The 24,532-nt window shown below is 41.0% G+C and overlaps 1 protein-coding gene across 1 annotated transcript in view; it reads left to right on the forward strand.

The window, feature by feature from the left end:
* The window catches only part of dnah3 (dynein axonemal heavy chain 3), a 155,838-nt gene that overhangs the window by 75,539 nt on the left and 55,767 nt on the right, over positions 1-24,532 (forward strand). The window contains exons 30-43 of the mRNA XM_073060476.1: positions 735-911; positions 1,928-2,019; positions 3,280-3,499; positions 5,257-5,391; positions 6,386-6,497; positions 9,803-10,044; positions 10,815-10,915; positions 11,006-11,111; positions 13,148-13,277; positions 15,780-16,016; positions 16,104-16,204; positions 18,809-19,103; positions 20,203-20,382; positions 23,550-23,673. Of these exons, the coding sequence (XP_072916577.1) occupies positions 735-911; positions 1,928-2,019; positions 3,280-3,499; positions 5,257-5,391; positions 6,386-6,497; positions 9,803-10,044; positions 10,815-10,915; positions 11,006-11,111; positions 13,148-13,277; positions 15,780-16,016; positions 16,104-16,204; positions 18,809-19,103; positions 20,203-20,382; positions 23,550-23,673 (2,252 nt within the window). The remainder of the gene's footprint in view (positions 1-734; positions 912-1,927; positions 2,020-3,279; positions 3,500-5,256; positions 5,392-6,385; positions 6,498-9,802; positions 10,045-10,814; positions 10,916-11,005; positions 11,112-13,147; positions 13,278-15,779; positions 16,017-16,103; positions 16,205-18,808; positions 19,104-20,202; positions 20,383-23,549; positions 23,674-24,532) is intronic.

Here is a 24,532-nt window from a genome sequence, read left to right on the forward strand (position 1 = left end):
CATCGTCCTTCAGTAATCTGGAATGCCCAAGGAGGTCTACGTATGGCCTCTGCTCGGACTTTGGCAGCAATCATTTATTGGGTCTTCCAAATTACTTGGCAGTTGTTGGGGAACGATTGAGATGATTTTTTTGTAATGGCATATTGTCATCTTTTAGGATATGTCACATTCTTCAAAATATCATCATCCTGCACAATATTATTATTTTATCCTTTATGGTTTACACAATGAAAGAGAAAAGAGCTGGAGGTTATACAGAGCAACAAACTCAAAATGCTGGAGAAGCTCAACTGATCAGGCAGCGTCTATGGAGGGGAATTAACAGCTGACGTTTTGGGCGGAGGTCCTTCAACAGGATTGGAAAGGAAGGGGGAAGGAGCTAGAATAAGAAGTGAGGGGAGGGGAGAGGGGGAAGGAATACAAGCTGGCCAATGATAGGTGAAATCAGGTGAGGGGGAAGGTAGGTGGATGGGGGAGGGGGGATGAAGTGAGATGTTGAGAGATGATATAATAGGAGAGATAAAGGGCTGAAGAAGCACGATCAGAGAGGAGAAAGGGAAGGGAGGAAGGAGGAGAGCGGGAGGGAGGAGGAGCACCACCAGAAGGAGGTGATGGGCAGGTGAGAAGAGAAACAGTAAGAGAGGGGCCAGAATGGGGAATGGAAAAAAGCAGATGGGGGATGGGTAAAATTACTCTGAAAGGTCTCACCATTAGGTTGTTGTTTCCATCTCTAGGTTGAAGTGCTGTCTGTGGTTGCACAGCAGATTCTCAGCATTCAGCAAGCAATTATACGGAAACTTAAAACATTTCTCTTTGAAGGTACTGAAATTTCTCTCAACCCAACCTGTTCAGTCTTTATAACTATGAATCCTGGCTATGCTGGTCGAGCAGAACTTCCAGACAACCTTAAGGTAAGGCTTTTACTTTCTGATTTGACGATGTTCAAACAAGTCCAAATTCTGAAAATTGTTTGGCGATGATATCAAATTATTTTGAGTTAAAACAAATAGAAAGATATAAATGCATTTCTATCATTATTTGATGCAGGTTGATTTCCCAGCTGTTTGTTTTTGAAACTTGTACTTAGTCATTTGAAAACTGAAATCTCTGATTTTACTTACAGAAATGGAGCTCAAAATTCTGTTTCTTTTTCACTCACCCAAAAGGAAATTTCCCCTGTACTTCTTACCATCTTGCCCTAGTAAAGGCAAAGAACAGTGTCAGAGTTATCAATGGAGCAGCTTTAACTGAGGAGTGAACTCTCAGCTAAATCATTGTCTGGTCTAACGATATTTAATATATCTCGTATTCTCAGTAAACACACTTAAAAACACTACAATAGTTATAAGCAATGAGTGGTGTGCCGAAAGACTTTGAGATCACTGTAGCAGAGTTTTTGAATCTAAATAAACCCCATATTCGAGTCAGTTTTGCATTTTGTTCGCAACAGCCATGGTTATTTTTATATTGACAATGCCAAGTACTAAAGTGAATAAGATACCTAATTTGGTGCTTAGAACATAGAACATAGAATAGTACAGCACATTACAGGCCCTTCGGCCCACAATGTTGTGCCGACCCTCAAACCCTGCCTCCCATATAACCCCCCACCTTAAATTCCTCCATATACCTGTCTAGTAGTCTCTTAAACTTCACTAGTGTGTCTGCCTCCACCGCTGACTCCAGCAGTGCATTCCACGCGCCAACCACTCTCTGAGTGAAAAACCTTCCTCTAATATCCCCCTTGAACTTACCTCCCCTTACCTTAAAGCCATGTCCTCTTGTACTGAGCAGTGGTGCCCTGGGGAAGAGGAGCTGGCTGTCCACTCTGTCTGTTCCTCTTAATAATAGATAAATTTCTTTCTCAGGACATAAATGACTGGATGTGATGAAAGAGAAGTTTTTGATCTGCACTGTTTCCTTCCAGGCATTATTCCGTACAGTGGCAATGATGGTTCCAGACTATGCTCTGATTGGTGAAATTTCCCTTTATTCAATGGGGTTTATTGACTCACGAAGGTAAAAATTATATATATTTAAGTTATCTTAGACCCTCTTTGAAGTATAGCAGTAGGTAATGCTATCCGCATCGCAGTGGAAACAAATACAATTGATGAGCCGTGCCCGGTGCCTACATACTATATGAGACCAGCTGATTTTCGACAAAAGATGGGTGCTTTGCCTATCACTTGTCCACCTTGGACAGTTTGTTCTGATCTCCACCTGATGCAGGAAGTAACTCCTTTCTTTGGAGTTGCAGGGCTAGCATACCAGTTGTGACCAATGGAAGACAGATAGATAGATACTTCCTTGATCCCAAAGAAAATTGCAGTGTCACAGTAGCATTACAAGTGCACAGATATGCAAATATGCAAGCGTTAGAAGTAAGAAAGAATAAAAAATAAGTTACCTCAAACAGACTAACCGGAGGGGGTCATCACCTCCTCGGATATAGGTTGATTCATTGTAGAGCCTAATGGCCGAGGGTAAGAATGACCTCATATAGCGCTCTTTGGAGCAGCACAGTTGTGGAAGCCACATCTGCCAAGGTATTGTATCAGAATCAGTGTTAATGTGACCTTTATCATGAAGAGTATGTCCTTATGATGATATTTTGACTGAAAATACATGGCCTTTCCTTGTATTCCCCAAATAAATTTGCAAGGATCAGAAGGGATGAAAACTTGGCCAGGATCCCGAATTTCTTGAAGTTCAACATTCGACAACTCAGGACTGTAGTCTGTGGAAATCACATTCCTGCCGTGTACTCTGGATCACTACAACAGCGGTGGCCGCAGACTTTGTTTTGCCTTTGGCAAAAAAACACTACTGATGCAGGAGCTTTGGTGGAGTTACTTAACTTGAGTGACCCCCTTCCCTGACTCTACAACAGCAGCAGAAATTACTGATAGGAGGGCTGATGCACATGGATTATATAATTAAGTTTGTACAATAATGTGTGACATTATGATAGGTACTTCAGACTGCTACATACCTACATAGGCCATTTTTTAAGGTCCAGCTGCATGCCTTTTGCTTTTGTTCTGGTTCAGGTAATCTGACAATACAAATTGTGTTCTTTCAAAATCCCAGGACTGCATCTTTAAAGTACAGTATAACGTGATGTGACTGTCTGGCTCAAAGGATCACTAGTTATGTCTCATCATTTGTTCATTCTGTACATGATTAAGGTTTAATTTTGTCTAACACAATTATTTTAGCTGTGTTTTGTTGTTCTCACTCCCCATCGACCCTCACCTGTAAAACTCCCTTCCCCAGCCTTTCTCAGAAGATCGTGGCCACCTATCGCCTGTGCTCTGAGCAACTATCGTCGCAGCATCACTATGACTATGGCATGCGTGCAGTGAAGTCTGTCCTCACAGCAGCTGGAAACCTGAAGCTGAAATTTACAGCTCAGGATGAGAGTGTGCTGCTGCTGCAGGCCCTGCTGGATGTGAACTTAGCCAAGTTCTTGTCCCAGGATGTACCACTGTTTCAGGTAGAGTATCAGCAAACCTTGGGCGTGGAGGTGGGGGGTCATTGTGGCTATTGTGGGATTGAGTCTGCATTGCACAGCTAATTTATTATAAATAGATTTTTGTGACATTAATTATCAAAGACTGACAAGGCGTAGTGCATTTGTGAAAGTGATTAGCCATAATGTTAAGAATTAAATAAAAACTAAAAACATCCCTAAGTTTGACTATTGTTTATAGTTGGGTATCCCTGTTATAGGAAAGATTTGGTTGTACTGAGGAAGGTGCAGAGGAGATTTACAAAGACGTTGCAAGGACTGGAAACTTGTAACTATGAGGAAAGATTAAATAAGATGGAGTTAATTTCTTTATAACAAAAATATCTAAAAGGTATTAAATATCTAAAAGACTTGATTGAAGTGTAAAATAACAAAGGGCTTAGATAAAAGAAGTAAGGATCGATTTTTCTTTTGCTAAAACCATGTGCATCGGGACTTTGGGTGGTGAGGATGCAGATTCATGCAATTGATGGCTGAATTAATGGGAGGATGAGGAAAAATGTTTTCATCCTAATGTTGGTAGGAATCTGAAACTGACTGAAGGTAGAAATCCTCACCATACTTTAGGGTTACAGACCAAGTGATAGAAGATGCAAATTGACTTCATAGCTTCTTTTTCATCAAGCGTAGACATTGTGGTCCATGGATTTTCAGTGATTGTTTTTGATTGCCCCAGTGAATCTGACAATTTCAGCACAGCGTTGTAGAAGGAAATCGTTCACCAAAACGCATTACCACACACACAGAATGCTGGAGCAACTCAGCAGGTCAGACGGCATCTATGGGACTGAATAAACAACCGATGTTTTGGGCCAAACCCCTTTATCAGGGCCGGAAAGCAAAGGGGGAAGGTGCTGGATTAAGTAGGTAGGGGGTGGAGAAGGAGGACACGCTAGAAGGTGATAGGTGAAGCCAGGTAAGTGAGCGAGGGGCACCACGGGGAGTGAGCGAGGGGCACCAGGGAGAGTGATCTCCTCACCTGTCTATCACCTCCCCCTGGTGCCCCTCCTCCTTCCTTGATCCCATTCACCTCTCCTATATCACCTCCTCCTGATGCCCCTCCTCCTTCCTTTTCTTCTATGATCCACTCTCCTCTCCGATCAGATTCCTTCTTCTCCAGCCCTTTGTCATTTCCACTTAACACCTCCCAGTTTTTACTTCAATACCCCCCCCCCCCCCCCCACACACACTCACCTGGCTTCACTATCAGATTCTAGCTTGTCCTCCTTCCCATCCCCCACCTTATTCTGGTATCTTTCCCCTTCCTTACCAGTTCTGAAGAAGGGTCTCGGCCCAAAACACTGACTGTTTATTGATTTCCATAGATGCTGCCTGACCTGCTGAGTTCCTCCAGCATTGTATAAGTGTGTGTTTGTGTGTGTGTTACTCTGGATTTCCAGCATCTGCAGGATCTTTTGTGTTCACCAAAACTTATAATTTAAATTCTTGTTCTTAATTGTGTAGTGCTGAGAAGCTGGTGCGAAGCACTTACCAATCCATAATTATACTTTAAGCCAGCGGTATTAAACTGGTTATTCTGTCATTTGTTTCTGTTTGCGGAAACGTGCTCTTCAAAAATGTTCTATTGTGTTTCTGCACTAGTACAGTACACTTCACCAAGGCTTCTTTGTTTGTGAAGGACTTCGTAAAAATGGGAAGGTGGTTCTATAAATGCAAGCTTTTTATTGTTACGATGAAGCCTGTCTGTCTCATTACTTTAGGGCATTATATCTGACCTGTTCCCTGGTGTGGTGCTCCCTGTACCAGAACGTGAGGTCTTTCTTAAGGCGTTGAAGGACAACATCAAGAAAATGAAACTACAGCCGGTTCCGTGGTTTATTGAGAAGATTATTCAGGTCATTTTAATTGTCATCTTTCCTTTGACATGATATTTTTCAGAAGTACATATTTATGGTAGCCGCTGATTTTTGATGATCTGCATCTACTTTTCTAGTTGTGTTATTAGTATGTTTGTCCCACCATACCATGCACTTTCAAACGGCAAAATAGATTGTTTCTTGATGCTTATGTGGATGGTTTTTAAGGGAGGCATAAACAACACTAATACTGTGCTCATCCACAGATGGCTAATTTAGTGAAATGAACCAGAATGTTGTGTTGCCAAATAAATACGAACATACAGTTTTTATTTTCCCTTTGAGCTTTCACACTGCTGTGTCTGAATGTGTTGAAGCATTCATCATGAATAGGACATCAGATGACAGTAAGAGCAAGATTGATTAGATATGCCACAGCTTTAAAATGTACACTGCTATGACAGGTGTTGGAATGCATGCCTTTGATGCCAATAAAATATCTGGCCTACTTGCATAAAGGTGGAGCAAAATGCAATGTTAATTTGCGGATTTAGTCAATGGGAGCTACCTTTATCTTCTTTCCAACAAAGTACTCTTATGTTGGATGATCTTGGAAGGTGCACAACTAGGAGAGGAAAGGTGGTGAAGATGTTCCCTTCTGTGTGTATCTTTGTGTCTCTAGCTCATTGACAGAAGAGAATTCCTGAGGAGGTACAGAATGTAACGAACCTGATTATCGAGCACATGGGGAGGGTGAGGTCTAGCATCGATGATAAACCGTTCTTCAGGAACGGTTCACCTTTAGCATAATCAGATACACATTGCTGCGTGCTGTAGATCTGTGAACAAAAGGTGAATTGGATGTAGGCTGACAAAGGTTTGGAATTACTTGTCAATGTTGAGTATAAAAAACGAACATTTTATAAATTTTTGTGCTTTTTTGCTCCTGCAGCTGTGATTCTGTAAATAAAACAATGGTTACTGAGGTGAAGTGTTCTGTTATAATTGGTTAACCAATGATTTCCTTCAACAGATTTATGAAATGATGTTAGTACGCCATGGGTTCATGATTGTTGGTGATCCTTTGGGTGGTAAAACCTGTGCCTACAAAGTGCTGGCAGGAGCACTCGGTGACTTGTATGCAGGTAAGGTTTTATCGGACACTTAAAGTAAATTATCTGTTGTAGCTTTGCAAAGTAAAAACTTTCATAAACCCAGAGGTAGATTGGAAGTGAGTTGTAAAGTGGACAAGAGGAGGTCACAAAGGTGTGTGGATGGATTTAGTAAATGGGCAAAGAGCCAGCAAATGGAGTACTATGTCAGAAAATAGGAAATTTTAGCAGGAAGAAAAATAAATACAAAGCACATTATCTAAAAAGTGAGAGATTGCTGAGGGCTAAGGTGAAAGCATCTGTGTGTCCCGGTACATGATTTGCAAAATGTATGGGTGCAAGTAATTGGGAAAGACAGAAATTAAATACAAAGCTTTTAGATGAAACTTCATCTCCTTCTTGATAATTATTACTTATTATTATTTCTTTCTTTTTGTATTTGCACAGTTTGTTGTTTTTTGCATACTGGTTGACCGCCCAAGTTGGTGCGGCTTTTCATTGATTCTATTATGGATTGCCTGCAAGAAAATGAATCACAGGGTTGTATATGCTGACATATATGTACTTTGATAATAAATTTACTTTGGATTTTGAACTTGAACTTTGAAAAGTGAGAAGATGAGCTTCAGTTATACAGGGCAATAGTGAGACCACATCTGGAGTATGGTAGACTTATTTACCTCCTTATTGAAGGAGAGACCTTCATCACTTCAATTCAAGTCAAGTTTAATTGTCATTGTCATTCCCACTAGCTGAATGCATGGCTTTGAGGCCTAGTTCTCACCCTGACGCCTGACTCTCACAAGGTGAATCCGTGGTTTTGAGGCCAAGTCCTTGCCCTGACGCCTGACTTTCACTAGGTGAATCCATGGCTTTAAGGTCCAGTGCTCACCCCGACACCTGACTCTGACAAGGTGAATCTGTGGCTTTGAGGCCCAGTCATCTCCTTGACGCCTGACTCTCATAACACAAATCTGTGGCTTTGAGGCTCAGTCCTTGCCCTGATGCCTGACTTTCACTATGTGAATCTGTGGCTTTCAGGCCCAGACCTTGTCCTGACACCTGACTCTCACTGGGTGAATCTGTAGTTTTGAGGCCCAGTTCTTGCTCCGAAGCCTGACTCTCAGTAGGTGACACCGTGGCTTTGAGGCCCAGTCATCACACATACAAGCACATACAGAATATTAGTAAAAACTCAACCAGACAAATATATATGTATCTGTATGTATGTATATTTGGAAGCAGTTTAGAAAAGGTTTATAGAAAGAATGGGTTGTCTTATGAAGAAAGATTGGACAGGCTAGGATTGTATCAGCTAGAGTCAGAAGAATGAAATGAGAGTTGATTGGAAATATACAGGATCTTGAGTGATGCAGTGGTGAATGTGGATGTGTAGAAGATGCCTCTTCTCATGGGAGAGCCCACAACTATTGGCCACTCTTCGAAAATAGTGGGTTGCCCATTTTGGTCAGAGATTTAAATATATTTTTTCAGAAGTTTGTGAGTCTTTGGAACCCTTCTTCAAAAGGAAGTGAAAGCAGAGCTTTGATTATTCAAGGCAGTAGCAGATAGATACAGTACTCGATAAACAAGGTGGTGAAAGGTTACTGTGGTAGATAGGTATGCTAGGTTGAGATTACAATCTGTTCAACCATGATCTTATTAAATGGCAGTAGGATACCTGCTCCAAATTAGTATATCCTACTTTTAGCTGTCACAAAGTTAATATTGCATGTTTCTTGATTTGAAACTTTTTGTCTAAGTGCACTTAAAGTGTCTGGATATAGAGACTCATGCTTATCAAGAAATTTCCACCTCTTCCAAATAAAAATGCAGTTATTTGTACTAAATCAACATTTGGGTGGATTTAAAGGCAGTAATGTACAATTAGGTTCTTGGAACTTTCTAGTCAGATACTGTTGTTGACACAATGACATTGGACTACTAAAAGAGAATATTAGTCAGCATTATGAAACTCATGATGGCATCTGTGGAAGCTAAGAAATAGGGAAGTCTGAGACGGTTTTTGGTTATTGAGAGTATGGTGAGGAGACAGGCAGCAGGTGGAAAGTTTAGGGTTTTTAAAAATAATTCTGGAGTATTTGTGACTGTCATTTTTATTTGCTTCATTGTGTAATTACTGCAATGTGGCAGCAACTCAATGCATAAAAACACGCAGACATGGCCAAGAGGTTCAGTTGTTGATCAGACCAAACATCAGAACAGGGGAGGAATGCGATTGAAGTGACTTTAGTGCCCGATGGGGTGATTTACTGATCCCCTGGGATTTTCATGCACAATAGTCTCTAGAGTTTACAGAGAATGGTGTGAAAAGCAAAAATTGCCCACTGAGTGGCAAAAATCCCTGATTAATGAGCGAGGTCAGAGAAGAATAGCCAGACTGATTCAAGCTGACAGGAAGGTGACAGTGACACAAATAACCATGCGTTACGACAGTGGTGTGCAGAAGAGTATCTCTGAATGCACAGCACGTTGAACCTTGAAGTGGATGGGCTACAGCAGCAGAGGACCATAGACATACACTCAGTGGCCACTTTATTAGGTACAGGAGGTCAATAATAAAGTGGCCACTGAGTCTATATTAATGGTGACACTACACTATTGTTAAACAAGCCATATTAATCATATTAGCTTCTGCGTGGAAGATTTTTGATGTCATGAAATCAAGTTGTTTTTAATACGTTCATTAAAATATCAAAACAATGTGATCTGGCTAATGTATCTGCTGATATCAAATGTGTTATAAATTTTAATAGGGCAAAGGGAAAAGTCAGACTAATGGGTCAGTCTGAATAAATTAGGGAAAAAATTCTTTCTTATAGTGGGTTCAAAATTTTGGCATGGACACATTAGGTAGGGATATATTGTTTGGTAAATATTCTTGATTTTTTTGAATTCGACAATTAAATTTACCACTGATGTGCTGAAAAAATTCACCAGAGAAAACTCCATTGTAAATAGTTTCTGAACATTTTATGATATGATAAGAATTAATTGCAAAGAGCTGAATTTCTATCAGTGCATGGCATATAGAGTCCTTCTATCCTTCTCATCTATTAACTTGTATTGCATGTCACACCTTGAAAGAATGTATTTCTAAAATGTAACATAGTTGGGATGCACACTAGACATAAATCGATCTTGGCAATGGTATTGGTAAGTAAGAGTCATGAGGGCTGGAGGGAGAGCTGGAACTTTGCACCATTCTTAGATAGAAAATTAAAAACAAGTTGTGCTAAACTGAAACAGAAGAATATAAACTTTAATTTAGTAGACATGAGTTATTTTGAATAATGTTTCATCTGTTTCATTTGAAGCCAAGTTAATGGATGAGTATTCTGTTGAATACTGTATAATAAATCCCAAGGCTATAACCATGGGCCAGCTCTATGGGTGCTTTGATCTTATAAGCCACGAATGGACAGATGGGGTTCTCGCCACAACTTTTCGAGCTCAAGCAACTTCTGCCACTGATGCGAGAAAGTGGATTATATTTGATGGACCTGTTGATGCTGTTTGGATTGAAAATATGAACACTGTATTAGATGATAACAAGAAAGTAGGTGATTTTTTAAAAATAAGTGTATGAAATTCTTGTTCAAAAAATTACATAGAAATCCATAGAACATAAAGAAACCATTCATTTGCCACAACAAATTCATGCCAAAATTTATGCTTCATTTTCATCCTTTCTGTTTAGTAGAACGCATCATTCACTTCTCCCTCATAAGTTTTATTACCCACTCCATAAATACAACAATATTATTTCCTTCAACATTCCCTTTGCTAGCATGTTACCACACTCTGGGTATTTTTTTTCTAAAATCCTCCAAGGATTTCTTTCTTAATGAAAAGGATCCCAATGATCCAGCCTATCCATGCGCACCATTCCTTTAGCCACACATTCATCTGGCCTATCCTTCTATCCTTCTACTCACTGACTGATGGCACCAGAGTCAGTTCTGAGATTGTGACCTAGTGAGCCCACCATATTCCCCTTCTCTCATCTTCATCCCTTCCTACTTAACGCCGTTGAACTTGCGTGGCTGGAGAGTATTTGGTCCGTGATTTGAATGGGAGAACCATGTGTGAGAATATGCCAATATAGATGTTGAAATCTGCTGTTCCATTCAACTAGATTCTGGCCGAACAGTAACATGCCTTGGGAGAGCAGTATATTATAGTCATTATTACCTAGACACTCCCCTATATTTATGTTGTCTGCTCCCTTTTTTCATCCCCATTACATGAAATAGTGATATTTAACACAATGCAATGCTCTCGGCCATTGATTCACTCATAATTATTTATGTGGCATCTGTCTTCCAGTTGTGCTTGATGAGTGGAGAAATTATCCAGATGAGTTCTAAAATGAGCTTAATATTTGAGCCAGCAGATCTGGAACAGGCTTCGCCAGCTACAGTCAGCAGGTATTAATTGTGTACATTATCGAAAGCTCAGCAGTTAGCACAAGATACATTTGCTTTGCACATGCTGAATTGGGAACTTCTTTCTAACAGGTGTGGTATGATATACCTGGAACCCCATCAGCTCGGTTGGGCACCCCTGAAAGATTCTTATATGGATACTCTACCATCGACTCTTACTGCTGAACATAAAGAACTGGTAAGTAAAAAAAAAACACAAAATGCTGGCAGAACTCAGTAGGCCAGACACCATCTATGGGAGGAGGTAGTGACGACGTTTCGGGCCGAAACCCTTCATCAGGAGTGGTAAGTCTTTGGTTTTGGAAATTTACACTTCAAACAATGAACATAAGGAAAATGTGGCCAAGTAGTATTCACTGTTACTGATGACAATATGGACAGATGTTGAAGTTTAAGATGTTACTCATGTTTTTAACGTTAATTTTACTTTCTTTTATTTGTGGCAATTCTCTCTGTGCACATGACTAAACCTCTAATTACAAAATTCAATACTTTCCCCTGAGTGGTTGGTTATAAATGAAGTGTGCAGGAATGTAAGAAGCTGCAGAGTGCAATAGACTGCTCAAACATCAGTGGTATATGCCTTCCTATCACTGATAGTATCCACAGGAGTTGCTACTTCAAGAAGGCTGCATCCATCATCAAAGATCCCCACTTTCCAGGCCAATCCATCTTCTTACCATCCAATTGATAGGAGGTACAGATCTGAAGTCCCACACCACCAAGTTGAAGAACAGCTACTTCCCTTTAACTCAATTCAATTCAAATTTAATTGTCATTCAACCTTACACGAATACTCATGAATGCAGCCAAGCAAGACAGCGTTACAATGAGGTCATGGTGCTAAAACACATTGCTTGCAGTCACACACAAGAACACATTCACGGAATAAAAGAGTCCCGTTGTTCATACCCCCTCACCTTGTGACACTGCAACTTGATGCCCAGTCCTCGCCCATACAAGTCAACAAACCCATATGAACCATTCTGTTATTAAATCAGTTGGCACAGACAACCCCGATCACTAGATTTTAGGAACAATATGATTTCTTCTAATTGTGTTTGTTCTTGTTAAAAGTGTTTTATTTATGTTTATGATTTAATTATGAAAGCTGCTTATATGTGCCTGTGATGCTGCTGCAAGTAAGATTGGTTTGTGCAAACACATACTTGACCTTGACGGTGATGTTAGTGCTTTCCTGTGAAAGCCCTGACAGAAAGTGTTGGCAGCTGTGCAGCTGAGGGACGGTGGACAGGTGAGCCTAATTGCGTCCCGTCACAACATTTACCTACATAAATGATCACATTAACAATCAAGAATAGAATCCCTGACTTATTTTCCTTTCCTAACCCAGGTGAATTGTGGCTAATTGCAGCATCCCTATCACAGATTAGCTGAAGCATAGCCAGTTCAAGGGAGACCAGTACTTGTAATTCTGATCTTCATCACTGCAAACATCATGGGATGAAATCAGAAGTTTATAGTAGAGAAGGAGGCCAACCTGCCCATGCCCGTGAAAATGAACCAATCAGTCTAATCCTACTCCCCTTAATTTAGTTCATGGCCCTATAGAACAATACAGGAACATCCCCTTTGGCCCAGGATGTCCTCACTGAACATGCTAATCTAATAAACTCATCTGCCTGCACAAAGGCTGTACCCCTGTATTCCCTCCCTGGTCATGTGCCTGTCCAAATGTCTTTTAAATGTTGTTATCATATCAGCTTCCACCAATTCCCCTGGCAGTGCAGGTACCCACCACACTTTATGTAGAAAACTTGCCTCATAAATCTCCTTTACACATTTCCCCTCTCACGTTAAATCTTTGCTTGTTAGTATTTGACATTTCCATCCAGGGAGAAAGACTCTTCTTATCTACCCAGCCCATGCCTCTGATCATTTTTATCAGATTGTCTCTCTTCCTCTGATGCTCCAGAGAAAACAGTTCAAGTTTGTCCAACCTCTCTTTGTTAAAATACTCTCTAAACAAGGCAACATCCTAGTGAACCTCTTCTGCATCCTCTCCAAAGAGTCCACATCCTGCCTGTAATGCAGTGACCCAATATGGCATAATCAGAGTTTTGTGGACTGTGGAATCAAGTATTTACTGAACTTCTCAGTGGAAAATGTGCTAGGTCATTGGAGAATAATCTGATGATTCTCTGAATCATAATAAAATTATTCAGGTAGGCATCTGACTTGCTTTGTTTTTAGATCAATGACATGTTCCACTGGCTGATACAACCAAGTCTAGATTTTACCCGGCTACATTGCAAATTTTTCGTGCAGACATCTCCGATGCATCTGGCTAGCAGTATGATGAGGCTCTATACTTGTTTATTGGGTAAGTTATTGGTTTGTCTGATTCCTATTGCTTTTCCACAACTAGTTTCATTCAGCTATCTGAAGTAAAGACATTTAAGAGACTCTCAGGCACATGGATGAAAGAAAAATGGAAGGTTACATGGGATTAGATCGATCTTAGAGCAGGTTAAAGGGTCGGTACAACATCATAGACTGAAGGGCCTGAATTTTGCTGTATTATTCTATGTTCTAACTGCCCGATTAATATTTCGGCAATGTAGTCCACAATATTTTAGTAATTATGCTAAAATATAACCCTAGCGAGATGCAAAAAGATCAGTTGTTCAGAACTTTTTAACAAAAGCTAACACCTTACTGGATTTCAGGAACATGAGTTAAGATTATTATTTTTGAAGAATCATGGGCACCCCTGCACATGAGTACATGAATAGCCTGTGATATTTTTGCTCATTGATCTAAAACTCAAGCCTTGGGCACAGATGAGAATGAATGGAATATTTTCGGAACCACACTATACTGCCTGGGCACCCTGATGTAGAAATCACATCAGGGTTGCAAGTGCGATTGATACCAGAAAGTACCTGATTAAATACCCATAGAACATTACAGCATAGAAACAGGCCCTTCGGCCCTTCTTGGCTGTGCCGAACCATTTTTCTGCCTAGTCCCACTGACCTGCACCCCTGACATGAAGTAACTTAAGAAGTAGTCATTATCACATTCCACTCCACAAAATCAGTTTTTGGTTGTGAAGAAGTCTTTGCAATTGAACTGCTAGAAAAGTGTCTAAACCGCGTTCACTAATTAATTAGAATCATGTTTATTATCACTGATATATGTCATGAAATTTGTTTTGTAGCAGCAATACAGAGCAAGACATAAAAATTACTATGTTATATTAAATAAATAGTGAACAAAATAAGGAGGTAGTGTTCATAGGTCATTGGAAATTTGATGGCAGAGTGGAAGAGGCTATTCCTAAAACACTGAACCTTGGTCTTCATGCTGCTGTATCTTCTCCCTGGTGATAGTACGAGAAGAGGGGATTGGTGAGGGACTTTTATGATTGAAGCCACCTTCTTGAGGCATTGTCTTTCGTAGATGTGGGGAGGCTTGTGCCCGTATTGGAGTTGGCTGGGTCTGCGTCCTCTTTCGATGCTATGCATTGGAGCCTCTATACCCCCATCCGGCGATGCAACCAGTCAGTACATCTGTAGAAATTTGCTAGAGTCTATACGTCTCCCCAAGTGCCTGATGACGTATAGACACTGATATGTTGCCTTGATTTTGTTAGGGCAGGACAGATCTTCTGAGATTTTGGTGCCCTACCCACCCCTTCCGCCACTGACCTCTCAGTGAAGATTAATGTGTACCCTCCTACCTTCCTCTGCCTGAAATCTACAACCAAATCCTTAATCTTGCTAATGTTAAATGCAAGGTTGTTGCTGCGGCACCACTTAACCAGCTGATCTGTCTCACTCCTGTACGACTTCTCGTTGCCATCTGAGATGCTGTCAACAACAGTGGAGTCATTGGCCAATTTGTAGATGATGTTTGAGGTGCGCCTAGCCACACATTCATGAGAGTAGAGCAGTAGTCTAAATGTTACAGTGTATTATAATATTTAGTGGGGCCAGTATTATAGTTGTTATAGTGTTATGTGAGTATTATTGTCAGTATTATATTGTATATAATCAGTATTATGTAGGGAGGCTGGAAAACATGCAAAGGAGAAGAGAATCAAAGGTGACACTATGATATGTAGATGAAGAAGTATGAGAGAAGACTGAACTGGAGCATTAGTATGGGAGAAGGAGCTTTAGTCTAGCTCTAGGGCTTTACTCTTTGGCGAGAAGGAGGATGAGAGGAGACATGATAGAGTTGTACAAGATATTAAGAGGAACAGACAGAGTGGACAGCCAGTGCCTCTTCCCCAGGGCACCACTGCTCAGTACATGGCTTTAAGGTAAGGGGAGGGAAATTCAAGGGGGATATTAGAGGAAGGTTTTTCACTCAGAGAGTAGTTGGTGTGTGGAATGCACTGCCTGAGTCAGTGGTGGAGACAGATACACTAGTGAAGTTTAAGAGACTACTAGACAGGTGTATGGAGGAATTTAAGGTGGGGGGTTATATGGGAGGCAGGGTTTGAGGGTCGGCACAACAATGTGGGCTGAAGGGCCTGTAATGTGCTGTACTATTCTATGTTCTATGTTTTTAAGACTGAACTGGAGCATTAGCATGGGAGAAGACTGAACCGGAGCATTAGCATGGCCTGGACTAGCTGAGTTGTATGATCTTTCTGTGCCCTTTATTCAATATAATGCTGACAAAAGCATAAAGAACCTAAATAATGAATATCTAGGTACCAGTTAGGATCCTGAGGAGACCTAGGGCTAGAGGTCACCTCCACTAAATTAATTTAAGGAGGATTTTTTGTCTTTCATTGTGTTTGTAATTCAGCCAATTCCAGGTTCAGTGATGGATGTTGCTAACTATGAGTTTGTCTTCTTCTAATCTCTAGGTGAAATAGCTCAGTCGGGACAGGGGAATAGCGAAGAAATGTCGAGTCAGCAAATCACCCTCTGGCTGCAGGGTCTGTTCCTCTTTGCTACCGTGTGGACTGTTGGCGCCACCATCAGTGGGGAAAGCCGCAAGAAATTTGATTCTTTCTTCCGGAATTTGATATTGGGAATGGATGACAATAATCCTCGGCCCAAGAGTGTCAAACTGACAAAAAACAACATTTTTCCTGAAAGAGGTTAGACTTGAACCAATTCAAAGCTTAAAGGTATTACAAGAGCTATAATTAATGCACTTAATCCACATTATTCTCATCTTGGTGCAGGAACTGTCTATGATTACTACTTCAAAAAGGCTGGTAGTGGACAGTGGCATCTATGGACTGATTATATCACCAAAGAAAAAGAAATTCCTGCTGGAGCCAAGGTTTGACTTTGTAGCAGGGGTTTCTGTCTCTGTTACTTGTTTTTAATTGTCATGCTCTTCCTAGGCTGAGATCAGTATAATATTTGATATTTGTTTCCATGAATGTGTGGTCTCTTGCTTTCCTAGATATATTAGCAAAGCTCTCTTCCCCTGTTATCAAATACCAAATGAAGATCAACACACACAAAATGCTGGAGCAACTCTGCAGGTCAGGCAGCATCATGTTTATCATGTTTATTCATTCAGGAAATGAATAAACAGTCAACATTTCAGGCTGTGACCCTTTTTCAGGACTTGAGTCAAGATGGCGCCAGCATACAACACTCCCTTGGTCGACATCTTCCATAAAAACGTCTATTTCACTTCTTCTATGTCTGTTTTTCATCTTAAATGTGTTTCTGGAACTGTTAGAGCCTGCAATTTACAGTTTGGAGATCAATGGAGTGATCCAGCACTTTGCTGGCTTGGAGTAGATTCTGGGAAGCGTTCTGCACAAATCACTTTCTCACCTAGATGGGGTCAGTTGTGCTGTGAGGATTACATTCCTTGACTTCTCTAGTGCCTTTAACACCATCCAGCCCAAGATCTTAAGGCACAAACTAACGGAGATGGGAGTAGACTCTCACATGGTGGATTGGATAGTGGACTACTTGACAGATAGACCTCAGTATGTGCGGTTGGGAGACTGTAGGTCTGACATGGTGGTCAGCAGCACAGGAGCGCCGCAGGGAACCGTACTCTCTCCGGTCCTGTTCACCCTGTACACATCAGACTTCCAATATAACTCGGAGTCCTGCCATGTGCAGAAGTTCGCTGATGACACGGCCATAGTGGGGTGTGTTAGGAATGGACAGGAGGAGGAGTATAGGAAACTGATACAGGACTTTGTGATATGGTGCAACTCAAACTACCTGCGTCTCAATATCACCAAGACCAAGGAGATGGTGGTGGACTTTAGGAGATCTAGGCCTCATATGGAGCCAGTGATCATTAATGGAGAATGTGTGGAGCAGGTTAAGACCTACAAGTATCTGGGAGTACAGTTAGATGAGAAGCTAGACTGGACTGCCAACACAGATGCCTTGTGCAGGAAGGCACAGAGTCGACTGTACTTCCTTAGAAGGTTGGCGTCATTCAATGTCTGTAGTGAGATGCTGAAGATGTTCTATAGGTCAGTTGTGGAGAGCGCCCTCTTCTTTGTGGTGACGTGTTGGGGAGGAAGCATTAAGAAAAGGGACGCCTCACGTCTTAATAAGCTGGTAAGGAAGGCGGGCTCTGTCGTGGGCAAAGCACTGGAGAGTTTAACATCGGTAGCTGAGCGAAGGGCGCTGAGTAGGCTACGGTCAATTATGGATAACTCTGAACATCCTCTACATAGCACCATCCAGAGACAGAGAAGCAGTTTCAGCGACAGGTTACTATCGATGCAATGCTCCTCAGACAGGATGAAGAGGTCAATACTCCCCAATGCCATTAGGCTTTACAATTCTACCGCCAGGACTTAAGAACTTTTTAAAAGCTATTATTAATGCTTTTTGAGATAGTGATTTAGATGCATATCATATTTCTTTTACTGAGTTAAGTATTGTATGTAATTAGTTTTGCTACAACAAGTGTATGGGACATTGGAAAAAAGTTGAATTTCCCCATGGGGATGAATAAAGTATCTATCTGTTTATCTATCTATCTATCAATGTGAAGAAGCTTAGAGATGGGACACGAGCCGATATTTGATTACATTTTGTTGATTAAAGTGTTGAGGAAGATGAAACGTAGAGGTGATCGTGGAGGGGGAGCGAGAATTCAGAGGGGGTTTGGGGGTCGATGTTCTTGTTCTGTTTTGTGCAGGAGTTGGGGGTTTTGGAGGTTGATGACTGGGATACTGTTCTTTTTTGTGCGAGGGGTGGTTGATGTTTCTCTCTGAATGACTTTCATGTTCTTTCATTGTTTTGTGGCTGTCTGGAGAAGGAGAATCTCAGAGTTGTGTATGGATACCTACTTTGATAATAAAAGGACCTTGAACTTTTGAACCTTTGAACCCCTGAAAAAGGGTCTGGGCTTGAAACACCCACTGTTTATTCATTTCCATCGATGCTGTCTAATCTGCTGAGTTCCTCCAGCGCTTTGTGTGTGTTGCTTTGGGTCTACAGAATTAGACCTTCCTTTTGATCTAAAATTAAAATAAAATATTTATCCACCTTGCACTCATGAATTCTACCTGTTGCTAACCCTGACTGGTTCAGCATCCTAAACCTTTAAGAAATGTTCTTAAGGTCTCTGTTTAAAAAGAAAATGGAGACTTGGTTTTGAATTTTTTTTGGAAAATGTATTTAAGTTTGGGGTACGATCCTGTATTCTAATCAGGAGAAAGCCCTGGCCGTTTATCCAACATCATTGCCTTGTCCCCTTGCCTTGCAAGCATCAGCCTTTATATTGTCCAGTAGCTTTAATCCTCCAGTTATACAATGTGCCCAGCGATAAGAAATTGTAATAAAAGATTATTATTTTGGGACACAAACAAAAATCTGAACACTATAATTTCTTACCTTCTAATATATCCATAGCATTGTTTATTTAATTCTTCAAATGTATATTGGTTTACAGGTTTTAGATCTGATTATCCCTACCATGGAAACTGCTCGGCAGACCTTTTTCTTGGATGTTTATATTTCACACAAGGTACCTTTGCTGCTGTTGGGTCCCACTGGCACAGGCAAATCTGCAATTACTAACAGCTTCCTTGTGCAGCTGCCCAAAGAGCTTTACATTCCCAACTGCATCAGCTTCTCTGCCAGAACCACAGCCAATCAAACCCAAGATATTATAATGTCCAAACTGGACAGGCGGAAGAAGGGGGTTTTTGGTCCACCAGTGGGGAAAGAGTCCATTGTTTTTGTAGGTAAGGGGTCCAACATTTAATTACTTTTTGATATGTTAGACATCTCTTTTTAATATAGGACTTAGCTCATTCTGTTTAAAAATGCTTAAAGATTTACCTGTTATGTTTTTCATATATAGAGTAATTCTAAAGTTAAGTTGCCACATCCATTGTGCTTGGTACTTATACCACGTGTGGCAACAACTTTGGAAATGCAAGATTTGCTTACTTCCTTCAATGAAATAGTCTTCTTGACATTCGCATGAACCGGAATAGTGGGATTTGCCACTTCTGATACAGTTGGCAGATTGTCATCACGATGGCCCATGTAGTTCAGGCATTCAATAGGTTGACCAGTGCTCTGGTTTGGCAGGGTGCAGACAACTTGCAGTCAAGGAGCACACACAAAATGTTGGAGGAACTCAACAAGCCAGACTGCATCTATGGAAAAGAGTAAACAGTTGACGTATCGGGCCGAGACCCTTCACCATGACTGGAAAGGAAGGGGAAAGGCATCAGACTGAGAAGGTGGGGGAAGGGAGGGAAGAAGTACAAGGTGGCAGGTGATAGGTGAAAATGGGAGGAGGGAAGGGGTGAAGTAAAGAGTTGGGAAGTTGATTGGTGAAAGAGATAAAGGGGAATTTGATAGGAGAGGACAGAAAATCATGGGAAAATGGAAGGGGGAGTACCAGAGGAAGGTGATGGGCAGGTAAGGAGAGAAGTTGAGAGAGGGAAATAGGAACGAGGAATGGTGAAGGGGGGTGCAATTACTGACAGTTCGAGAAATCGATATTTGTCATCAGGTTAGAAGCTACCCAGATGGAATATAACGTGTTGCTCCTCCAACCTGAATGTGGCCTCATCATGGCAGTAGAGGAGTCAAGGGTTGTCTATGAATCAGATTTGAGACCTTAGATCTGAGATCTGAATGGGAATTGAAATTGCAGGGGCTCGCATAGACAACCGGGGGGTTGTACCCAAGAGCAGTGACCATGGAAAACAATCAAGGGTCAGAACAGGGGGACGAGAGTTTGTTAATTGCATTGGGGTGTGCTGACTGGTGCTCTATTTCACTTGTGAAGAGAAAATCCCGATCAAGTATTCCATTTGTTGATTCCAGATGATCTTAACATGCCTGCAAAGGAAATTTATGGCGCCCAGCCACCTATTGAGCTGCTTCGACAATGGATTGATCACGGTCATTGGTACGACAAGAAAGATACATCAAAACTCTTCATTACAAATGTATTGTTTATTTCGGCGATGGGTCCTCCAGGAGGAGGAAGGAACGACATAACTGGTAAGAAAACTGCTCACGTGCTTCCTGCATCGGTAGGACCTGGCAAATAGCATCAAAGTCTTAAATGTGTTCTGATGTTGTAGTAACATAGTATTTTTATACTGTCAATTCAAATCATTTTGCTTTACACATGGCTCTCATTTCAAGTGCACTGTTATTTGCTCATCTGAAATTTACATTTTACATGGCAAAAGTTTCTCTATGTACATTAGCTACAAGAGAGGAGATCTTATAGAAACATAGTCTTATGAAAGGGATCGGTAAGACAGAGGTAAGAACGTTGTTTCCACTGGAAGGTGAGACTAGAACTAGGGGGACATAGGCCTCAAGATTTGGGGGACTAGATTTAGGATGGAGATGAGGAGGAACTGCTTTTCCCAGAGGGTGGTGAATCTGTGGAATTCTCTGCCCAGTGAAGCACTGGAGGTTACCTCAGTAAATATGTTTAAGGCAAGGTTGGATAGATTTTTGCATAGTAGGGGAGTTAAGAGTTATGGTGAATAAGCAGGTAGGTGGAGATGAGTCCATGGTCAGATCAGCCATGATCTTATTGAATGGTGGAGCAGGCTCGACGGGCCAGATGGCCGACTCCTGCTCCTATTTCTTATGTTCTTATGAGATCGCACAATGATGCCTTATCGTCAAGTCACTTTTTATTGTCATTTCCACCATAACTGCTGGTACAGTACATAGTAAAAATGAGACGACGTTTTTTCAGGACCATGGTGTTACATGACACAGTACAAAAACTAGACTGAGCTACGTAAAAAACAACACAGGAAGAAACTACACTAGACTACAGACCTTATAGCTCCAGTGACCTGGGTTGAATGCTGACCTCTGGTGATATCTGTGTGGAATTTGTATGAGTTTCCCTCGCCCCCACACCCACCCCCGCTGCTCTTGTTTCCTTACTTATCACAAAGACCTGATGACATGATCCTGTCCCTTCCTCTGTTAGTTCAAATCATGTAAATTAAACGATATGGTCTCTGCATTCATTCCTACATCCCAGGACAGAGCCTAATCACTTGTCCTTTTCTTGCGGTATTTCCATGAAACACTCAGCTCCTTTTCTATCTGTGCTGTTTTATTTAAAACAGATAGAACTCAACAATCAACCTTCAGGTAAAATGGCATTATCCACTGCCACCATTCATTATCCAGTTTTCTGGCATGGAAAACATTTTCAAATGAGTCCCTGCTGAATTCATAGTTAGATAACTATTACAACAGCAGTGAACAGAATAATCAGAGAAATGTCAGGCAATCCCTCAGGTCTCCAGAAAAATTCTTTCAGATTCTCTCTGTGAAATCCAGTATATTGATTTTAGCCTGGCAGTCCTCTGATTATTTTACTTTAGATGAACATTTTAAACCAGTTAGTGAAAAGGATCAAACAAATGGGCCCACGTAATGAAACCCAAGGGAGCTTGTAATATTATAGCATGTAGTATTATAGCCTTGAGTCCAAGCTTGGGAATTGGTAGCGAGGAGGTTTACCAGGGTACTGTCTGGTTTAGAGGATGTAAGCTAGAAGGGGAGGTTGGACAAACTGGAGTTGTTCTCTCTGGAGTGATGGAGTGAGGGGAGGCTTACAAAATGATGAGAGGCATAGATAGACAGCCAGTGTCTTTTTGCAGGGTTAGAATGTCTAATGATGGAGGGCATGCATTGAAAGTAAGAAGGAGTAGATCGAACACAGAACAGTACAGCACAGGAACGGGCACGTCAGCCCATGATGTTGAGTTGAACCAGCCAAAAAAGAAAGTTTTAAAAAGCAATAACGGTATGCTTAATCTTGCACTGTATTAATGCTCCCCACTGGGATTTGGGGTTTTTAATTTTGTAAAATGTTTTGAAAAACTAATTTAAAAATTTTTTTTTAAAAAGCAATAACGTACACAATGTCCTTATTCCTCCACCTTCCCTTATATTCATGTGCCTATCTAAACGTTCGAAGTGAATTCAAAGGAGATGTGCGGGACAGGGTTTTTTTAACACTGACTGATGGGTGTCTGGAATGTGATGATAGTGGAGGGAAATATGATAGAGGTATTTAAAAGGCTCTTAGTCAGGTACATTAATGTGCAGAAAATGGAAGGATACAGGCATTGAGATGGGATTAGTTTAGTTAGAGGTTTAATTAGTTTGGCACAATATTGTGGCCAAAGGGCCTCTTCCTGAGCTGTTTCATGTTCTGTGTTCTATTAGGCTTTAATTATGGAAAAACTATCAAGGTATTGTTAATGAAATGCAGAGATTTCCACCAATAAAACGTTTTTAAAAAATATCTTGGTATAAATTACATCTACTTGTGTGGTCAGATCACACTTGGCATGTTGTGCATAGTCCTGGTTGCCACGCAGATGACAACCAGGAGGATGTTACCAAGTTTGAGGACGTGCAGAAAAAATTCACAAGGATGTTGCCTGGCCTGGATGATCGAACGATATCATCCGGTACTGCTATCCCCAGAGCAGAGGATGCTGAGCTGTGGCCTCATGGAGAGTTATAAAATTGTGATGGGACTAGATTGGCTAGATAGTCATGGTGTTTTTCTCTGGGTAGAGGAGTCTAAACATAGACATCAGAGATGTAATGTGAACTGTTTTTAACTTGGAGGGTAGTGGGTAAATGGAACAAGTTGCTGGAGGGAATGGTAGAGGCAAATGGACTGCTACATGGATAAGAAATGTTTAGAGCAGGGGTTCCCAACCTTTTTTATGCCATGGACCCTTATCATTAACCAAGGGGTCCACAGACTTCAGTTTGGGAACCCCTGGTTTACAGTGATTTGGGCAAAATGCAGACCTGAGTTTAGTTTAGATAGGCTTCCTGGTCAGCATGGACTAGCTGGGCTGAAGGGTCTGTTTCTGTGCTGTGTAACTATGAATCTACACATCATGAAGTATTAGTTGCTATAAAAATAGACAATACTGTAAACACTCAGCACTTACGCTGCACCCACAGAAACAGTTCTGACAAAAGGTCACTGATCTGACATGTGGACTATTTCATTTTATCCACTGTGACCTGCTGAGTGTTTCTAGAATTTTGTTTTGTTTTTCATATTTTCAGCATCAGAAGTATTTTTATTTTCAAACTTTTATTCTGTTCCTCTAAGCTGTGGATGATTTCAAATCACTCAATGTGTTTAATGACAGGACGTTTCACTCGTCATTTGAATATACTGTCCATTGATTCCTTTGATGACGATACCATGATGACAATTTTTACTTCAATTTCGGACTGGCATTTTTCAAAAGGATTTGAAAACACATTTCTGCGGTAAGGATCAACCAAAATCAATGTAACTAAATGTTGAAATTTTCATATGTGGATTGATGACAAATAATCTACACCTGGTCACAGCCCACATTATTGTCCCTTGTTATTCCCTTCAACCCGTGCCCTGCATCACAATAATCACATCCTTAGTTCTGTTACATTGAGGCAGGATTTCCTCCTGCCTCAGCCTATCTCATGCTGATACACTTAATTGTTTCTTTTGCAGGCATACCTGTTGTCACCACCCTCCCCATCACCACCCACTCACACCATTGCTCATCTCACCTTTCTTATAGTCAATTCTGTCAAACTGCTGTGGAGCTAAGTCTTGTTCTACACTTGCAGTATTCCTCTTTCTTTCATATATCCCCACAAGCTGAGCCCATTTTGGCCGTGTGCTCTATTTCCTGTTCCCATTTCACTGTCATTGATCTACTGATCACTCACCTATCTCTCCAGACTCCTACGATAGTTCATAGGATTCTTTTTCTTCATTTATTATAACCTTCAAATTGCCATTCACATTCCTCACCTTCACTCCTCATCCCATGTCCAGTACTTTCTTTTTCCTCCAAAGTCATGAAATGCCTGCTCATTTTCACCAAAATTACTTGTTTTAATTCCTCCAATCCCCCTATCAGCTGTACTGTTCAGCTAGATACTCTAATATACAGTAACAAACCACAACAAATTCAGAGCGGATCAAATTATTGGCACGTTTGTTACTTGCAAGGGAAAGTCTACCTCCATACATTATGTCGTTGGTAGGTAGCTTCAATCTTACAGCTCAAAACAAAAACAAAATCTGTTTACACAGTCCAGTAATTCAACTTCGAAGTTGTTCCGTCCCATAATTGCA

Source organism: Hemitrygon akajei, chromosome 11 (assembly GCF_048418815.1).
Source record: "Hemitrygon akajei chromosome 11, sHemAka1.3, whole genome shotgun sequence".
Classification (NCBI taxonomy): Eukaryota; Metazoa; Chordata; class Chondrichthyes; order Myliobatiformes; family Dasyatidae; genus Hemitrygon; species Hemitrygon akajei.